This window comes from Triturus cristatus, chromosome 9, assembly GCF_964204655.1.
Source record: "Triturus cristatus chromosome 9, aTriCri1.1, whole genome shotgun sequence".
NCBI lineage: Eukaryota > Metazoa > Chordata > Amphibia > Caudata > Salamandridae > Triturus > Triturus cristatus.
In genome coordinates, this window is record NC_140592.1 from 736,355,190 (window position 1) to 736,375,925 (window position 20,736).

Sequence of the window (20,736 nt, forward strand, 5' to 3'; positions counted from 1 at the left end):
ATTCTCCAATGTGTTGAACACTATCTGCAGTGTCTTGTTGTTGAGCTTTTATTCATAGCCCACCGGTGAATCGGTGCGTCGGAGGGGGATCATATCCGTACAACGGTGGTGGTGCCTTCCAGGTACCACCGTAGTGATTACGATGTCCCTTTCCACCCTCCTTTTCATGGTGATTTACCTGCCATGAAAAGGCAAGCGGAAACTGACTTTGGGGGCCCGTAACGGGCCCTTCTTCCCACATGGCCCTCTGATATGGGCACTGAGGGGCACCTATGGTGCTACCCTACATATCCCCGCACCATGTGGCAAGCACCGCATGGTGCCTGCCACGTAGTGCAGGGATATGTCAGGTATCCCTATTTTGCATTGCGGCGGTTGCTGCAGTCAGCAGCACCCGCCGCAATGCAAAGTATAGGCATTTGCATCATAATGCCTATGTTGGGACCGCTGACAGCTTGTCGGGCAGTTCCGATTCCCGATAGGGTGGTTGGCAGACGTGAGTCCGCCTGCCATCCAAATCAACCCCTTAATTACCAGGTTATTCCACCTTGATATCGACTCCAAAATATCATGTGACCAAATCACTGTGGCCAAAATATCATGACTGAAAATGTATTATGGACAAAAATAGCACAGGTATGTATAGGTAAGCGTAGCTCTTTAAAAAGGGTTACACAAATATTATTTACTATAATACAGTTTTAATAAAAAGTATTTTGCTTTTATTTCTTTATTTTACTGTGACATTTATATTAATAATTTTATATTAAAATTATCGTACATTTAATTATCGTTTTGATTGCTGGGTTTATGGGAATTTGGGAGGGCAGTATTTTAATTAAAATATATGTGATGTATATTGATTATTTAATAAATAATGTTCATTTTCGATTAGTACGTTTTTTATTTACATGTTCAATTATTTAATTATTCTTTCCGTTTGGTAGATGGGTCTGTCGAAGGCTTGGACAGGTAGTGGTTTTTAATGGTATATTTGTTATGTTAATTGATTTATACATTATTATGCAATTTTTAAATTGATATAATTTGTTTACATGTTTAATTATTTTTAAAAATGTAAATTCTTTTCATTTTGGGGTTATGGTGTTAATTGGGGTCTGGGTTGGATGTATTTTATTTACCATAATTAAGAACTGATATTAAATCATCCATGATATAAATGTTTACATTGTAATTATTTATTCACAAGATTAGTTATTTTTAATTAATTTAATACATTTTTGTTTTGGGTTGTGAATTGTATTGTGGGCATTGTCTGCATGGTACTTTAAATAGAATATATAATATTTCATCTTAGTTGATTATTACAATAATTATGTTAATTGTTAAATCATTCATTATTTTTTGAAATTTTTAATCATTTTTAAGGTATTTAAATATTGTTTTTGTTTAGGGTTGAAGTTTTATTGAGGGGGAAATAAATATGTAAAATGAATATTAATTAAGAATGATTGCTTCTTGAAAAAATATAAATGAATTAAACATTTTTGGTTCTGTAACTAACTTTATAACCATTTTTATTAATATTGCACTTTTCCAAATATTTTTGGTACTAGAGATAGAATGCTAAATCTAACTATCTGCACCCCACCCCAAACATATGCTCTCCACACATTGTTTGTTGGACTGGAGTTAGAATAATAAATCTGACCCCGAAAATGTATGGACTTTCCTCAATGTTAGTTGAACTCGAGTTAGAAAGGTAATCTCGCCCCCTCTGGAGCAGAGGGATCTTCATCCCCCAACTAGTAGTGCGCTGGGAAGTGCATTTGCAGAGTGGTGGAGAAAGGGGGCGTGGCCTCTGACAACTTCCCAGCAATCCTGCTGCGTGGGACTTATTGGAGGTAACAGGAGGGGTAGTTGGCCCCCAAGGACTCACTAACTAATATAGCCACTGATATATCCACTCATAAATGCATACAGCCACTCACACCGTCAGTCACCCAAGACTTACTCACACACCAACTCACTCACCCATAAAGTCAATCACACAGCCACTTACTCGCCTATACAGTTTTACACACACCCACTCACTTATTCATACAGATACTAACACATACTCTCTCACTTGTACAGTCGCAGACACAAGCTCACACTCACCAATACGGCCACTCTCGTAATAATTCAGTCACACATTCAGTCATTCATATATCCAACACTCACCTATACTGCCTTTCACATATGCAGTTACTCACCCATATAGCACTGACACATCCATTCACTCATCAAAACATCCATACCACACACAGTCACCCATACAGCCCCTCACAGATGCACTCACTAACCCATACACCTACAGACTCACTCATCCATGCAGGCAGTCACACATCATCTCACCCACCCACACAGACACTCATACACCCATACAGGTACTCAGACAACCAATCAACCAATCAATACACCCACTCATGTACCCACTAACCTACCCATATAGCCACTTAGACACCATCTGACAGGTTGATACAGATATTCAGACAACCAAGTCAGTGACCCTTACATTCAATGAGACACCTAATCACTCACTTATACAGTCAGTCACGCACCTACTGAATCATCGATACAGGCACTCGTACACCCACTGATTCATCAATACGCCTTGGTATATATATTTAACACTCAGAAACATTTTTAAAACACTCACAGTCACTGGATAATGTCATCAGTGATGTCACTGACCATGCCATGAGTGATGTAATATGTGAGGTCATAAACAGTGCATTGCCGGGGCATGAGTTATAGTTAGCTCACCTAACTATAACCGCTGAAATTCTCTGGTTTTGTACAAGTGAAATGTCAGCCTAACTACAACATCCCTGTAACCTTTGTTTTTTTCAGTGAAAAAAACAGACAAACAAAATGTGTATATATATATATATATACACACACACACACACACACACACACACACACACACACACATATATACGGCGTTGCAGAACATTGATGTGCATCCATTAGGAGTTTTATGCATGACACATGGACTACAATGCCCAGGAATCTAAGCGGCCCATCCAAGGGCGGGCAATTGAGCAATTTAAGGGGTGTGTCATAATGTGTACAAGGACATTGTCGAGCCTCTGAGGAAAGCGCATCTAGCGCTGAATCGCGTCAGGCTATGTTGACTTTGGCACTGCATAATGGATTGTGATGCCTGTCTCTGTCTTTACCCATTAAACGTACTGGTTGGCAACTGTTGTGGGAGTGCGTTCTTACTAAGGGCAAATCAGGAGCTTTCATGTTAACACGGCGGTCCCTGCCGTGAAGGACGCACCACCCGGGAAACATTGGGGACATGTGGTTTGAATTCTCAAGCCGCAATTGTGGATTGTAGACCGAGCGATATTACGAGGCCCATCTGAGGGCTTGAAAGTTTACTTGCAGAACATTGATGTGCATCCATTAGGAGTTTTATGGATGACACACGGACTACAATGCCCAGGAATCTAAGCGGCCCATTCAAGGGCGGGCAATTGAGCAATGTAAGGGGTGTGTCATAACGTGCACGAGGACATTGTCGAGCCTCTGAGGAAAGCGCATCTAGCGCGGACACGCGTGAGGCTATGTCGATTTTGGCACTGCGTAATGGATTGTGATGCCTGTCTCTGTCTTTACCCATTAAACGCACTGGTTGCCAGCTGTTGTGGGAGTGCGTTCTTGCCTACACACACACACACACACACACACACACACTCACACTCATTAACAATGAAAAGCAAGTTACCTTTTCCTTTCTATCCACATCATTATATATGATCCAAACTCCAATGAGAACCCAACACACCCAGCTGTTCCATTGCCTGAAGCTTCCAACTGTCAGATTTTCATAGCCTCTTTGCTTGCATGCATGTCGATACAATAATGCTTTATAAAAGCATGTGTCATTTTCAATGTTGCAGCTTTACAAATGCCATCCAATTAAATTCCTGGATAAAATGCTGCTGTTGTTAACATTATTCTTGTCGAATGTGCTTTAACTCTTCCTGCCAATGGTCTTTTCACTGCATCATGAGCTGTATTAATACATACTATTAACCATCTTGCAATAGTTTGCTTGGACACTCACTGCATTCCCTTTACTTCCCACTCCAAAAGCTACAAAGAGTTGATTTGTTTTATGTATCTCCTTTGTTGCATGCAAATACAACTTAATATATCTCTTAATGTCTAATGAATGCAATGTTTTTTCATCTGCTGTTCCTGGATTTGCAAAAAACGTTGGCGACATAATCTTCTGCCTCAAATGCAACGTAGCTGGCACCTTTGAAATAAACTTTGGATTCGTCAACGTTGCCACTGAATACTTTTTCAAAATCAAATATGGCTCTTTACAACATATAGCCTGCAGCTTACCAACTCTCTTTGCTGATGTAATTACTAAAAGAAAAGCAGTTCTCCTTGTCCAATGCTTTTATGTTGCTCTACGGATTGGTTCAAACAGTGCTTTCATCAAAGCCAGCAATAGAGTATGCAACTCCCATTTTGGCGCTTGCCTTTGAACTGGAGTAAATTTTCTGAACAATACTTTCATAAATTTCTTTATCACTCTGAGAATACAATGTGTCCTGATTTGGAGATCTTAGTAATTGCTGCTAAATGCACCTTCACTGACACAAAGCACAACCCTGACTAAGTCAGATGTAATAAATATTGTAAAAATCCATGAGGTTCCATGTTAGTTGAATCCAATCATCTTCTACCTGCCCATAGAGCACACTGTCTCCATTTCATTTTGGATGTTTTCATTGTTGACCGAGCTTTTGCTTTTCTTAAAAACCTCGCTACATTCCCCAGAAATGCTCAAATGCCCAAACTTTAAGGGCCTGATTCACAAAGGTAATCTTAAACTTTTGTGTAAGTTTACAATTGTTTGCTATTCACATAAGTATTTCACTAGCAGTATCTTTATTATTGCGGAGTCTTTGCACAGAAACACAGGACTAGCCAGTCTTTTTATGTGGAGAGACTCTGCACACGTAAAGATACTACTTGTAAAATACCTTTGTGAATAGCAAATAATTGTAAATTTACACAAAAGTATAAGTTTGCCTTTGAGAATATTGCTCTAGATCTTGATGAGCCATGCTGTTAGGTGAAGGGACTCTGGGTTGTGGTGAAGTATTTGTTCCTTGTTCTTTGTGAGCAGGTGAACATCCGTTTTAAACTGTACCGTCTGTAGGATGAGAATTCTGTGGTGATAACCTACAACCATAAGATATCTAGTTCAGGGGCAGGGACAACATGATGTTTGAAAGCCAGGACACACAACCACCTAAGAATACTTAAACAAAAAGACCAAGCAACAGATGTAAACTAATTGATGCATACTCTGGAGAGCCAAAAACACAATTAAAATAAGTGTATGAATTCACTGAAACAGACTGGGGATGAGGGTTACAAGGCCCGCCCCCTCACAACTCCCATTCTCAGAGTATTGTGCTTTTTGGGCTAACTCATCAGAAGGCTTTATACCCCAAACAGCACCAACGACCCAGTAAAAATAGCAGATATGTAACATACAAAATATCTGTGACATAACTAACATAACATGACATACCATTGTCCTTTTTATGTTTTGCTGTCTGGTGCTATAACAATGTATGTCTTTCTATTGCACCTTAGAAAAACACAACCACCTCCCTGAGATACTTGCCTTGATTCCTGCTGAAAAATAGAGACTAAGCATGTGTTACTTTTCCCTTTTAGGGAGACTTCCAGCCTTCTTTAGCACCAGGATTTGTCAGCTGGTGCTCCTAGACATGTGAGCTAGCACCCATGCAAAGGAGCCCTCTGGCCATAGTGGGTGCTATGTTTGTACATTATATGTTTCTAAAGAACAAATCCTTATACTGAAACATACTGCCCGTCTTCCATTATTCCATTTCTGGTCTCTCATACTGAACACCTTATCTCCTGGGCCTGCACACAGTTTCCAATTCCCATGCCTTCACATTCATATACCAGCTGCCCCCCTTCTGTCACAACCATTCCTTCAGCCTGCCACCCTCCACCACTGTATGCCACATCCAGATTTCCATACTGTTAAAATTAGTCTACTGTGCTGTTTGCCGTGTCTTACCTTCTCTGCTGGATCCAGAACTCTCTGTGTTCAGGGTCTGATCAAGGTCCTCTGGAGATACTGCAGGGAGAACATAATAGTAGGTCAATGCAGAACTGTAGCAGTGCTATTCGGAGAACATGATCTACTGATGGGAAAGCTCTAGGACACATATTGCACATAATTCCATCTCCCACATTGGGTTTTCACATAATTTACAGACTGTGTTGCACCTGTTCTTTCTCTCTCTAGATTTAACTCATGTACATCAAAGTCAGCAACCCTGTTTCCCAGTAGTAATCATCTGCAGTTATGCAAGACTTTGAGAGACTTCCACACCTATTCTTCCTGCAACTCAGTAAGCTCATCAGACATCACCTTCCATTTCAGAAGAAAAAGGTACTTTTCTGTAACAATAGTTCACTAGCCTGTGTATCCTCTCTAACTTCCTACAGTCAATCCCCTATAATACCGTTCTCATTGTGGGGAAGAGGAACTTGGGCTAATACATTGTGAATTGAATTTGACACACCTTGCTTTTAAAAATCTATATTGCACTGTTTTTATTGAACCTTTTTAACTGGAAAGTTACCGCATAGGCAGATTGCTTTTTTCACGGAGACACTTGGAGATGCCATTTTGGTTATCGCTCCAGTCTCCGGGCGTCTTCTATAAAATGAGACCCTATGAACGGACGCATGGTTAGCGCCGCACATAACCTCCGTTCTCATTGTGGGGAAGGGGAACTCAGGCTAATACATTGGGACTTGAAGCACAAGTTACTTACTTGTGTAACGATATACCTGTAAGAGACATTAGTTAGTGATAGATTCCTTACCTTATAATATCCCCAGGCATCAGACTGGATCAGGAAAGTTTACGCCAGCAGTACCCCTGCGCGTCGGTAGGCGTCGTCGGTAGGCTCCGCATACGTCGCTGGTGTCGTAGCCGCCGAGATGACGTTGTTGGAGCTACTTAGACGCACCCACGTGCGCTGATGTCAGTTCTGTACACAACATTTCCGCGCCAGGAGCGCAGAGCCATGCCAGAGACCGACTACTGATGCAATAGAACTAGGGCCCTGAAAGGGATGATCTGAACCCTAGAGAGCAGTTCGCAGAACGGGGAGGATGGGCGGGCGGTAAGGAATCTATCACTAACTAATGTCTCTTACAGAAATATTGTTACACAAGTAAGTAACTTGTGCATCTGAAAGAGATACGTCAGTGATAGATTCCTTACCTTAGAATACATACCCCAAGCAATACCAACCCCGGTGGTGGGTCTGCAAAGTGAAATTACACCAGAAAGTCACGGAGAACCTAACGGCCAAAGAAGCCGTCTCTCCGGACCTGACTGTCAAGGCAATAGTGCTTAGTGAAAGTACGCAACGAGGCCCAAGTGGCTGCCTGACAGATGTCTTGCAGGGGACACCGTGTCCCAATGCTGTAGTAGCTCCTGTCGCCCTGGTAGAATGGGCACGCAGCCCAACCGGAGGTTTCTTTTTAGCCAGAGAGTAACAGCTTTTAATGCACAAGACTACCCATCGGGAGATCGTTCGCTTGTGCACTGCCTGGCCTTTCTTGGCACCCACGTAGCCAACAAAGAGCTGGTCATCCACCCGGTACTGTTGTGTGCGGTTGAGATAGAACGAAAGCTCACGTTTTGGGTCCAGACGGTGGAGCCTCTCCTCTTCTCTTGAAGGGTGCGGAGGCGGAAAGAAAGTGGGCAGAGTGACAGTTTGCCCAAGATGAAAGGCAGAGACTACTTTTGGTAGAAAGGAGGGACGCGGTCGAAGCACAACCTTGTCCGGATGAATCGCCAGGAAAGGAGGTTTACAGGAAAGAGCCTGGAGCTCACTCACCTGCCGAGTGGAGGTGATGGCCACCAGGAAGACAGTTTTCAAAGTTAATAATGGCAAAGGACAGTTATGAAGAGGCTCAAAGGGAGCGCACATCAAGTATGTGGGAACCAGGTTCAAGTCTCACTGAGGCATTACAAACGGAATAGGAGGGAAAAGGTGAGTAATGCCTTTGAGAAATCTATTGACAACTGGGGACTAGAAAAGAGAGGGCTGATCAGACAGCCTAAAAAAGGCTGAAATACCAGAAAGGTAACCCTTGATAGTGCCCAGAGCAGAGCCCTGCTGGGCCAAAGAGAGAAGGAACAATAGGACTTCAGAAAGAGGGGCAGAAAGAGGATCTACAGCTTTCGCTGTGCATCATGCCACAAATTCTTTCCACCGACAGGCGTATTCCATTTTAGTGGAGGGACGCCTGGCTGTCAGAATCACATTACAGACTTCAGGAGGCAAGTCAAATGGAATCAGCTGGCGCCGCTCAATCTCCACGCAAGGAGGTGGAGGCTGGACAGGTTCGGGTGGAGGACCGTCCCCTGTTGCTACGACAGGAGATCCTCCCAAAGAGGCAGTTGGATCGGGGGATCCACGCTCATACTGAGTAGCTCGGGATACCAAACTCTTTGAGCCCAGTCCGGTGCCACAAGAATGACTTGGGCCCGGTCGCGTCTGATCTTCTTCAGCACTCTGGGCAGAAATGGTATAGGTGGAAAGGTGTACAATAGACCGCAACTCCACTCGCGACGAAAAGCATCTCCGAGCGAGTGCCGCCTTGGAAACTTCAACGCACAGAACTGCTGACATTGTGCGTTCTCTTCGGTGGCGAATAGATCTAACCAAGGTTCTCCCCACTGCTGAAAGAGATCTTGTGCCAGCTCTGAGTGAAGACGCCGTTCATGATCCAACATGCACCTGCGGCTGAGTTTGTCCACCCTGGCGTTCAGGGTACTTGCCAGGTGTTGAACCACCAAGGAAATGCCTTGACGTTCCAGCCACGTCCAGAGACGTAGAGCCTCCTGACATAGGGTCCACAACCCCACCCTGCCCTGCTTGTTGCAGTACCACATGGCGGTGGTGTGGTCTGTGAACACCTGCACTACTCTCCCCTTGACAGAGGGAAGGAATGCTTTCACTGCAAGTAGGATCGCCCTGAGCTCCAAAAGGTTGATATGGAGCTTGGACTCCGCCGGAGACCAGAGGCCTCTGATCTCTGCCTCTCCCATGTGGCCGCTCCATCCCAGGAGGGACGCGTCCGTCACTACTGTGTGCTCCGGTTGGGGAAGGGAGAGGGATCTGCCGCTGACCCAATGCTGGTCCGTGAGCCATCACTGCAAGTCCTGTGCAGTGCCCTCTGAGATCTGGACGTAGTCGGACAGGTTTCCCCGATGCTGCGTCCACTGGAACTTCAGGTCCCACTGCAGAGCCCGCATATGCCATCTGGCATGTTAGATCAGCAGGATGCAGGAGACCATGAGGCCCAGCAGCCTCAGGGTTTTCCTGACCGAAACCCAGGACCAGGGCCAAAAGATCGGAATCATAGCCCGAATGTCCCAGACTCCCTGTTCGGGAGGATAAACCCAAAACTGTGCCGTATCCAGAACCGCTCCGATGAAGAGGAGCTTCTGAGAGGGAATTCGGTGCGACTTCGGCACGTTGATGGAAAACCCCAGCAAATGCAGGAGGTCGGCCGTAGGCTGGAGGCGGGAGACAACTTTCTGGAGTGATCCCACCTTCAACAGCCAGTCATCGAGATAGGGGAAGACTGAGACCCCTGATCTGCGCAGATGAGCTGGTAAGGCCGAAAGGGATCACGGTGAACTGAAAGTGCTCGTGGCCCACCATGCACCGTAGGTAATGCCGGTGGGCTGGCAGGATGAGGATATGAAAATAGGCATCCTGCAAGTCCAACACTACCAGCCAGTCTGGCTGGTCTAGGGCAGACAAGACCTGAGCAAGCGTGAGCATCTTGAACTTCTCCTTCCTGAGGAAGCGATTGACGCTCCGGAGGACTAAGATAGGACGCAGTCCTTTGTCCTTCTTTGGAACCAAGAAGTAGTGGGAATAACAACCATGACCTACATCTGGCGTCGGAACGCGCTTGATGGCCCCCTTAGCCAAGAGGGCTACAACTTCCTGCTGGAGAAGTGCCAAATAATCCCCTGACATGCGGTGGTACTGAGGTGGCATGGATGGAGGGGTAGACTCGAAGGGGAGGGAGTAGTCCTTTCAGACTATTTTTAGAACCTACCTGTCCGAGGTGATGGTGCACCAGTGGGGAAGGTGATGGCGAATCCTGCCACCCACGGGCGTCTGGTGGGCTTGAAACACCAGACTAGGAAGGTTTTGAGGTGGCGGCGGCAGGGGCGGTAGTGGATTGACCTTCCGGCTGTCCTCGGGACCCACCACGGCGGGTCCCACGTCCGCGGCTGTGCTGAGGCTGCGCCTGCGCAGACCTGCGGGTCTGAAAGGAACGCGCTTGGGCGCCTCGACCCTGACCCCGAAAGGAGCGAAAAGCGGATCCCGAGGGAGTACGCGTGGTGGCGAGACCCAAGGACTGGGCCGTAGCCCGAGAGTCCTTAAAGTGTTCCAGGGTGCTATCCGCCTGGTCACCAAAAAGGTAAGTGCCATCAAAGGGCATGTCCAACAAAGTGTTCTGGACATCCCCAGAGAAGCCAGTTGTTCTGAGCCAAGCGTTACGGCGGAGTGCCACTGTTGAGGAAAGTGCCCTGCCGAGTGAATCGGCCGTGTCAATTCCACAACGGATAGTGAATTTAGCAGCATCTCTCCCCTCAGTAATGGCCTGGGAGAGCACCGCCCGAGCTTCCACAGGGCACTGAGGCAACACCTGTGTCACCGTGTCCAAAACAGAATGTGAATGGCGTCCCAACAGGCACGCAGTGTTCACCGCCCGCAACCCAGAACTGGCAGAAGTGAAAATCTTTTTTCCAAACTGCTCCAGTTTCTTAGATTCCTTGTCCAGAGGGGCAGAAGGGAATGCGCTCGGCGAGGCAGAGGCCTGGACAACCGGATTCTGAGGTGTTGGGTGTTGCGTGAGAAAGCTGGGGTCGCCTGGCGCCGGGCGATGGCGGCACGCCACACCCTTATCCACAGGCGCCCCTGTGTTGGGTTTGTTCCGGGTGCTGAACAGGACGTCAGTAAGTGCGTTGTTGAAGGGCAGTAGCGGCACCCCGAAGGAGCACTCTGGATGCAGTACCTCAGTCAGGAGATTGGTCTTGACCGGCACAGAAGGGAGCTCGAGGTTAAGAGCCTCAGCCGCCCTATGCAACACCACAGGAAAAGTCCCAACCTCCTCCGCAGCCAAGGACGAGGGGGACAGCGTACCAGGGTTTGAAGAGAAATCCAGATCCACTGGACCCTCCATGTCGCCTTCCCATTCAGGCTCATCCTCGCATTGAGCTGTAAGAGGGTCTTCTGACCCCTCCCAGTACTCCCCTTCATCCACCGGTTGTTGAAGAGGCCGGTAAGGGCGAGGTGCCCGGGGAAATGGGACAAACTCCCCACCAAGAAATGGAATCGGGGGGTAAGAGACACATCCTGGTGCGGCGCCGAGGCAGGCGCCGGAGGTGTAGCTCCGAGGCCGGATCCGGCGGCGCCGCATGGTATTGTGTCGGCGTAGCCGAGGACAAAGGAGGCGGCATGGGGGCAGACCCACCCAATGGGTCCGCAGGGCCCAAAGGCGCTCCAGAGGGACCCGATGGGCCAAACAAACAGCTCATGCCCGACAGGAAGGCCTGTACCTCGTCCGGAGTCGCGTGCAGGCCTGGAAAGGGTGGGTAGGCCGCAGTCAACAACGGAGGCTCCATCAGAGCCGCGGGGGAGAGACCGCCCGCCCCCTCATCCGCGTCCCGCGACCGGTGAGGGGTAGACGAAGAGCGACGTTGTTTCTTTGACTTTTTATGGCACCGTGACTTATCTGTCCCTGATTCAGATGAGTGATGGTGTCGGCTCTGCGCCCGGTCCCTCGACCTCCCACGGGAGCGGGACCTCGATCGGCGCAGAACCGATTTCCGGACCTCCAACAACTTTCGGGAACGCTCCTGCAAAGCTTTTGGCACCATGGTCCGACAATCGGGGCATGCCTCGGGGTCATGGGCGTGCCCCAAGCAGAAGAGACACACGTCGTGCAGGTCTGCTACCAACATGTTCCGACGGCAGGCCCTACAGGATTTAAACCCGGGCATCCCTACTGCACCAGGAGTCGAGTACTTGACAAAACAAGAGAAACAAGTTCTCAGAAATCAAGTTAAAACTTTTAACTAGGGGTACCGCTCTCTCTCGGATCTGTGCTGCTGGCGCGGAAAAAGGAAGAACTGACGTCAGTGTGCGTGGGCGCGTCTATGTAGCTCCGACAACGTTATCTCGGCAGCTACAACGCCAGCGACGTACGCGGAGCCGTATGACGATGCCTACCGACGCGCAGGGGTACTGCTGACGAAAACTTTCCGGATCTAGTCTGACGCCTGGGGATATTCTAAGGTAAAGAATCTATCACTAACGTGTCTATTTCAGATTTTGACTCATCTTGCTTTTAACAATCTGTATTGCACTGTTTTTATTGAACTTTTTTAACTTGAAAGCTTCCGCTTAAGCAGATTGCTCTTTTTTCACTACTGAGACACATGGAGATGCCATTTTGATTAGCCCTTCAGTTTCCGGGGTTCTTAAATAAAAGGACAGCGGATGCTTGGACGCGCTGCTGACATGCCGAAGGCGCGCCATGGGAAAGCCCGCCTGCGCACGTTCAACCAGGGCCAGGGGCCAGGAATCCCACATCTTCTAATGCAGGTAGGATTATGTATTCCACTAATCAACTCATAGCATTGCGGGGATTGGTGAATCCTGATTACTTCCATTCAATGTGCATACATAAGGAAGCAGTATCCTGAAGACAGTGCTCCTTTTCACCTCAACTGGCCACAACCCCTAAACCCCCCTTGAGTCCTCCATTAACCTCACAATGTATTTAATCAATTGTAGATCAATCCCCAAACACAAATTAGAACATTTTAGGTTCCTCAAAGAAAAACTACCAGATGCGTTGTTTTTAACGGAAACATGGCTACATGCTGACTCGGGCCCGGACCTTGTCCAAACCTTTCCTCCAGGCTACCACCTTAAACAAAGAAATCGCGAACTCAGAAGAGGCGGAGGTGTCACAGTTATTTTGAAGGATGATTATAACTGCAGCATCAAAACCTACCTGATAGCTGACTGTGAAAGCTTGTCATTCGCTATTTCATTAACCCCCATTAATACCTTCTCAGGTATCCTCATCTATAAACCTCCAGGCCCTTATGGCAAATTTCTTCAATCTCTCCCAGAGTGACCGCTAATATGGCTAGTACCAGACCCAATTTCCCTTTACTAGGAAAAGGAAACTTCAACATATATCTGGAAAAGCCCCTGAATCCACAAGCCTCCTCTTTGCTTCAGATATGGCAGCCATTCAGCTTACGCAGAGGGCGGTGTGACCTGCTCATGACAAAGGGCCCATGCTTGACACAGTTTTGTCCAATGACGAACGACTCAAAGTTTTCTTCCTATTTCCAGTAATCTGGTTGGACTATTTCCTGATCCCAGTAACTTGGGACGAGGGGTCATCATCGTGTTACCACAATTCTGTTCATGGCAAGGACCGCATGTGGTCCAGACTGTGATTAGTACATTGGAAACAATCCCTTATTGACTTGAGACCCTCTCTAGATGAATATCCTACCACTGCATATGACAAGTTTTCTCGTTGGATTGCATCTTCTCTGGATCAGATCATTCCCCAATGAACTCTTACCAGACGCGCTAAGGAAAAAACATCCACTTGGTATACTCCCTAGTTGCATGAACAGAAACAAAACTGTAAACAAACAGAGAGAATATGGAGAAAATATTATGGGGGAAGCAAGTAAGCAGAGATATAGACTTGCCATTAAAATCTATAAAGTAGAAAATGTTAAAGCACAAGCACTTTACTTTGAAGAAAAAATTGAGTTGGCAGGTAACTCCCCACGGGAAATTTTCACATTGCCAAAACTCTACTCAATCCTCCTTCCACTGATATTAACTCAGCATTGCAACCTAGATTGTGCAATAATTTGCCAGCTTTTTCCACAAGAAAATTCAAGATTATTATGATCTATTTCACTCTGCCACTCCATCTGTATTGCCTGGGTGTGACGACACTCATCTGCTCCCCACTAATATTAGACTTGTGTAATTTCTAGAAATGGATCCCCTCAAGCTTTCAGAGATATTCCACCAAATCAAATAAGGCTTCCCCTCTGACCCGGCCCCTGCACGTCTTAGCCAAAGTCACTGAAGGGATTTTTCCTGCTGTTCTCAAAGTTATAAATCTCTCTCTTACCACTTGCGAAGTTCCTGTGGCCTGGAAACTCGCTATGGTCAAAGCGTTGTTAAAAAAAACGAACCTGGATCCTTTGACGCTAGGGAACTAGGGAACTACCGGCTCATCTCTCGCCTTCCATTGATTAGGAAGATATCGGAAAAATATGTCAACCAGATTGTCTCTGACCGTTTAGAAAGTCATAACCTACTCCACTCTACCCAGACGGGATTCAGACCCCAACATGGCACAGAGACTGTTCTCTTAGCAGTTGTCGAAGAATCTGAAAGCTTACTTGACCAAGGAGGATTGGCTGCTGTCATTCTGCTCGATCTGAAAACCACGTTTGACTCGGTTAATCACAACACTCTTGTGCAAAGATTAATGAACATGGGAATCTCGGGGATTGCCCTCACATGGCTTTAATCCTACCTGAAAGATAGGGCTTTTCAGGTCTTCGAAGACGGTAGTCTCTTCGAAAGCCTGCCACTCAAAGTGTGGCATCCCTCAGGGATCCTCCTTGAGCCCCACACTATTTAACGTTTATACGAGACCTTTGGCAGACATTGTTTCACCATTTGGGATCTCGATAGTAACCTATGCTGATGACACTCAGTTGATATTCTCTCTAAAGACACTCAGTTGATATTCTCTCTAAACCCAGCGCAAGACTTCCCCTCGCCCTCCTTAGAGGTCTGCCTCGAGAAGGTGGCCAGGTGGATGGAACACTCTTGTCTCAAACTCAATGGAGACAGATCAGAGTTTATGATCCTGGGCAACAATCCTAAGCTGGATCGGGTACTGGACTTGCCCAGCTGCTTAGGCCCTCCCCTCCACCCACAAATTACAAGAGTCTAGGCGGCATATGGCTAGATAAGTCCTTTAAATTTGACCATCAGGCAATAAAGCTTGCTGCCACCTGCTATGGTCTACTCAGAATGTTGCAGAAGATACTCCCTTTTCTACCCTTTACCGCCAGGAGACTGATGGTCCAGGCCCTCATTTTATCCAGACTGGATTATGGTAACCCCCTTTACCTGGGATCCCCAAAAAGAACGATTAGGAAACTTCAGGTGGTCCAGAATTGTGCTGCCAGATTGTTGCCTGACAATCCTAGGTCGCAATCTGCCAGACAAACCTTAAATTCCCTGGACTGGTTGCCTCTGGATGAGAGAATCAGGTTTAAGTCTCTTTGCATTGCCCACAAGACCTTGTGGGGCAATGGTCCTGCGATGTCTCAATCCTAGCTTTCCATCTATCTCCCTCACAGAGCATTGTGCTCCTCTACTGCTCATCTAGCTATTATTCCTTGCATCCAAAGGAAAAATGCAGGAGGACAATCCTTCTCATACAGAGCTGCCTTACTCTGGAATGCCCTCCCCTTGCGTTCTGAAAACCTGCTGCTCCCTTCAGGAAAGTGCTTAAAACATGGCTCTTTCAAAACATATTGCAGTAATAGGATAACTGTCCCATTGAGAATTATGTGCGGTTACTTTCAGCGCTGGAATGCCTATGGGTAGGCATAAGCTCTACAAATGCTAATAATAATAATAATAATGATAATAATAATAAAAATACCTTACCAGCATTAGGCACACAACAGAAATGTATGCAAAAAGTGGGAGAAGTATTCAAAGGATATAAATTTGGGGGGGCAAACACCTGCACTACTCTCCCCTTGACAGAGGGAAGGAATGCTTTCACTGCAAGTAGGATCGCCCTGAGCTCCAAAAGGTTGATATGGAGCTTGGACTCCGCCGGAGACCAGAGGCCTCTGATCTCTGCCTCTCCCATGTGGCCGCTCCATCCCAGGAGGGACGCGTCCGTCACTACTGTGTGCTCCGGTTGGGGAAGGGAGAGGGATCTGCCGCTGACCCAATGCTGGTCCGTGAGCCATCACTGCAAGTCCTGTGCAGTGCCCTCTGAGATCTGGACGTAGTCGGACAGGTTTCCCCGATGCTACGTCCACTGGAACTTCAGGTCCCACTGCAGAGCCCGCATATGCCATCTGGCATGTTAGATCAGCAGGATGCAGGAGACCATGAGGCCCAGCAGCCTCAGGGTTTTCCTGACCGAAACCCAGGACCAGGGCCAAAAGATCGGAATCATAGCCCGAATGTCCCAGACTCCCTGTTCGGGAGGATAAACCCAAAACTGTGCCGTATCCAGAACCGCTCCGATGAAGAGGAGCTTCTGAGAGGGAATTTGGTGCGACTTCGGCACGTTGATGGAAAACCCCAGCAAATGCAGGAGGTCGGCCGTAGGCTGGAGGCGGGAGACAACTTTCTGGAGTGATCCCACCTTCAACAGCCAGTCATCGAGATAGGGGAAGACTGAGACCCCTGATCTGCGCAGATGAGCTGGTAAGGCCGAAAGGGAGCACGGTGAACTGAAAGTGCCCGTGGCCCACCATGCACCGTAGGTAATGCCGGTGGGCTGGCAGGATGAGGATATGAAAATAGGCATCCTGCAAGTCCAACACTACCAGCCAGTCTGGCTGGTCTAGGGCAGACAAGACCTGAGCAAGCGTGAGCATCTTGAACTTCTCCTTCCTGAGGAAGCGATTGACGCTCCGGAGGACTAAGATAGGACGCAGTCCTTTGTCCTTCTTTGGAACCAAGAAGTAGTGGGAATAACAACCATGACCTACATCTGGCGTCGGAACGCGCTTGATGGCCCCCTTAGCCAAGAGGGCTACAACTTCCTACTGGAGAAGTGCCAAATGATCCCCTGACATGCGGTGGTACTGAGGTGGCATGGATGGAGGGGTAGACTCGAAGGGGAGGGAGTAGTCCTTTAAGACTATTTTTAGAACCTACCTGTCCGAGGTGATGGTGCACCAGTGGGGAAGGTGATGGCGAATCCTGCCACCCACTGGCGTCTGGTGGGCTTGAAACACCATACTAGGAAGGTTTTGAGGTGGCGGCGGCAGGGGCGGTAGTGGATTGACCTTCCGGCTGTCCTCGGGACCCACCACGGCGGGTCCCACGTCCGCGGCTGTGCTGAGGCTGCGTCTGCGCAGACCTGCGGGTCTGAAAGGAACGCGCTTGGGCGCCTCGACCCTGACCCCGAAAGGAGCGAAAAGCGGATCCCGAGGGAGTACGCGTGGTGGCGAGACCCAAGGACTGGGCCGTAGCCCGAGAGTCCTTAAAGTGTTCCAGGGTGCTATCCGCCTGGTCACCAAAAAGGTGAGTGCCATCAAAGGGCATGTCCAACAAAGTGTTCTGGACATCCCCAGAGAAGCCAGTTGTTCTGAGCCAAGCGTAACGGCGGAGTGCCACTGTTGAGGAAAGTGCCCTGCCGAGTGAATCGGCCGTGTCAATTCCACAACGGATAGTGAATTTAGCAGCATCTCTCCCCTCAGTAATGGCCTGGGAGAGCACCGCCCGAGCTTCCACAGGGCACTGAGGCAACACCTGTGTCACCGTGTCCAAAACAGAATGTGAATGGCGTCCCAACAGGCACGCAGTGTTCACCGCCCGCAACCCAGAACTGGCAGAAGTGAAAATCTTTTTTCCAAACTGCTCCAGTTTCTTATATTCCTTGTCCAGAGGGGCAGAAGGGAATGCGCTCGGCGAGGCAGAGGCCTGGACAACCGGAATCTGAGGTGTTGGGTGTTGCGTGAGAAAGCTGGGGTCGCCTGGCGCCGGGCGATGGCGGCACGCCACACCCTTATCCACAGGCGCCCCTGTGTTGGGCTTGTTCCAGGTGCTGAACAGGACGTCAGTAAGTGCGTTTTTGAAGGGCAGTAGCGGCACCCCGAAGGAGCACTCTGGATGCAGTACCTCAGTCAGGAGATTGGTCTTGACCGGCACAGAAGGGAGCTCGAGGTTAAGAGCCTCAGCCGCCCTATGCAACACCACAGGAAAAGACCCAACCTCCTCCGCAGCCAAGGACGAGGGGGACAGCGTACCAGGGTTTGAAGAGAAATCCAGATCCACTGGACCCTCCATGTCGCCTTCCCATTCAGGCTCATCCTCGCATTGAGCTGTAAGAGGGTCTTCTGACCCCTCCCAGTACTCCCCTTCATCCACCGGTTGTTGAAGAGGCCGGTAAGGGCGAGGTGCCCGGGGAAATGGGACAAACTCCCCACCAAGAAATGGAATCGGGGGGTAAGAGACACATCCTGGTTCGGCGCCGAGGCAGGCGCCGGAGGTGTAGCGCCGAGGCCGGATCCGGCGGCGCCGCATGGTATTGTGTCGGCGTAGCCGAGGACAAAGGAGGCGGCACGGGGGCAGACCCACCCAATGGGTCCGCAGGGCCCAAAGGCGCTCCAGAGGGACCCGATGGGCCAAACAAACAGCTCATTCCCGACAGGAAGGCCTGTACCTCGTCCGGAGTCGCGTGCAGGCCTGGAAAGGGTGGGTAGGCCGCAGTCAACAACGGAGGCTCCATCAGAGCCGCGGGGGAGAGACCACCCACCCCCTCATCCGCGTCCCGCGACCGGTGAGGGGTAGACGAAGAGCGACGTTGTTTCTTTGACTTTTTATGGCACCGTGACTTATCTGTCCCTGATTCAGACGAGTGATGGTGTCGGCTCTGTGCCCGGTCCCTCGACCTCCCACGGGAGCGGGACCTCGATCGGCGCAGAACCGATTTCCGGACCTCCAACAACTTTCGGGAACGCTCCTGCAAAGCTTTTGGCACCATGGTCCGACAATCGGGGCACGCCTCGGGGTCATGGGCGTGCCCCAAGCAGAAGAGACACACGTCGTGCAGGTCTGCTACCAACATGTTCCGACGGCAGGCCCTACAGGACTTAAACCCGGGCATCCCTACTGCACCAGGAGTCGAGTACTTGACAAAACAAGAGAAACAAGTTCTCAGAAATCAAGTTAAAACTTTTAACTAGGGGTACCGCTCTCTCTCGGATCTGTGCTGCTGGCGCGGAAAAAGGAAGAACTGACGTCAGCGTGCGTGGGCGCGTCTATGTAGCTCCAACAACGTTATCTCGGCAGCTACGACGCCAGCGACGTACGCGGAGCCGTATGACGATGCCTACCGACGCGCAGGGGCACTGCTGACGAAAACTTACCGGATCTAGTCTGACGCCTGGGGATATTCTAAGGTAAAGAATGTATCACTAACGTGTCTCTTTCAGATTTTGACTCATCTTGCTTTTAACAATCTGTATTGCACTGTTTTTATTGAACTTTTTTAACTTGAAAGCTTCCGCTTAAGCAGATTGCTCTTTTTTCACTACTGAGACACATGGAGATGCCATTTTGATTAGCCCTTCAGTTTCCGGGGTTCTTAAATAAAAGGACAGCGGATGCTTGGACGCGCTGCTGACGTGCCGAAGGCGCGCCATGGGAAAGCCCGCCTGCGCACGTTCAACCAGGGCCAGGGGCCAGGAATCCCACATCTTCTAATGCAGGTAGGATTATGTATTCCACTAATCAACTCATAGCATTGCGGGGATTGGTGAATCCTGATTACTTCCATTCAATGTGCATACATAAGGATGCAGTATCCTGAAGACAGTGCTCCTTTTCACCTCAACTGGCCACTACCCCTAAACCCCCCTTGAGTCCTCCATTAACCTCACAATGTATTTAATCAATTGTAGATCAATCCCCAAACACAAATTAGAACATTTTAGGTTCCTCAAAGAAAAACTACCAGATGCGTTGTTTTTAACGGAAACATGGCTACATGCTGACTCGGGCCCGGACCTTGTCCAAACCTTTCCTCCAGGCTACCACCTTAAACAAAGAAATCGCGAACTCAGAAGAGGCGGAGGTGTCACAGTTATTTTGAAGGATGATTATAACTGCAACATAAAAACCTACCTGATAGCTGACTGTGAAAGCTTGTCATTCGCTATTTCATTATCCCCCATTAATACCTTCTCAGGTATCCTCATCTATAAACCTCCAGGCCCTTATGGCAAATTTCTTCAATCTCTCCCAGAGTGACCGCTAATATGGCTAGTACCAGACCCAATTTCCCTTTACTAGGAGACTTCAACATATATCTGGAAAAGCCCCTGAATCCACAAGCCTCCTCTTTGCTTCAGATATGGCAGCCATTCAGCTTACGCAGAGGGCGGTGTGACCTGCTCATGACAAAGGGCCCATGCTTGACACAGTTTTGTCCAATGACGAACGACTCAAAGTTTTCTTCCTATTTCCAGTAATCTGGTTGGACTATTTCCTGATCCCAGTAACTTGGGAAGAGGGGTCATCATCGTGTTACCACAATTCCGTTCATGGCAAGGACCGCATGTGGTCCAGACTGTGATTAGTACATTGGAAACAATCCCTTATTGACTTGAGACCCTCTCTAGATGAATATCCTACCACTGCATATGACAAGTTTTCTCGTTGGATTGCATCTTCTCTGGATCAGATCATTCCCCAATGAACTCTTACCAGACGCGCTAAGGAAAAAACATCCACTTGGTATACTCCCTAGTTGCATGAACAGAAACAAAACTGTAAA

The 20,736-nt window shown here is 48.3% G+C and overlaps 1 protein-coding gene across 1 annotated transcript in view; it reads right to left on the reverse strand.

Annotated features, from left to right (window-relative positions):
* Positions 1 to 20,736, reverse strand: part of LOC146798677 (girdin-like) — a 439,241-nt gene that overhangs the window by 16,468 nt on the left and 402,037 nt on the right. Inside the window, exon 27 of the mRNA XM_085625977.1 lies at positions 6,098 to 6,157. Coding sequence (XP_085482103.1) covers positions 6,098 to 6,157 — 60 coding nt within the window. The remainder of the gene's footprint in view (positions 1 to 6,097; positions 6,158 to 20,736) is intronic.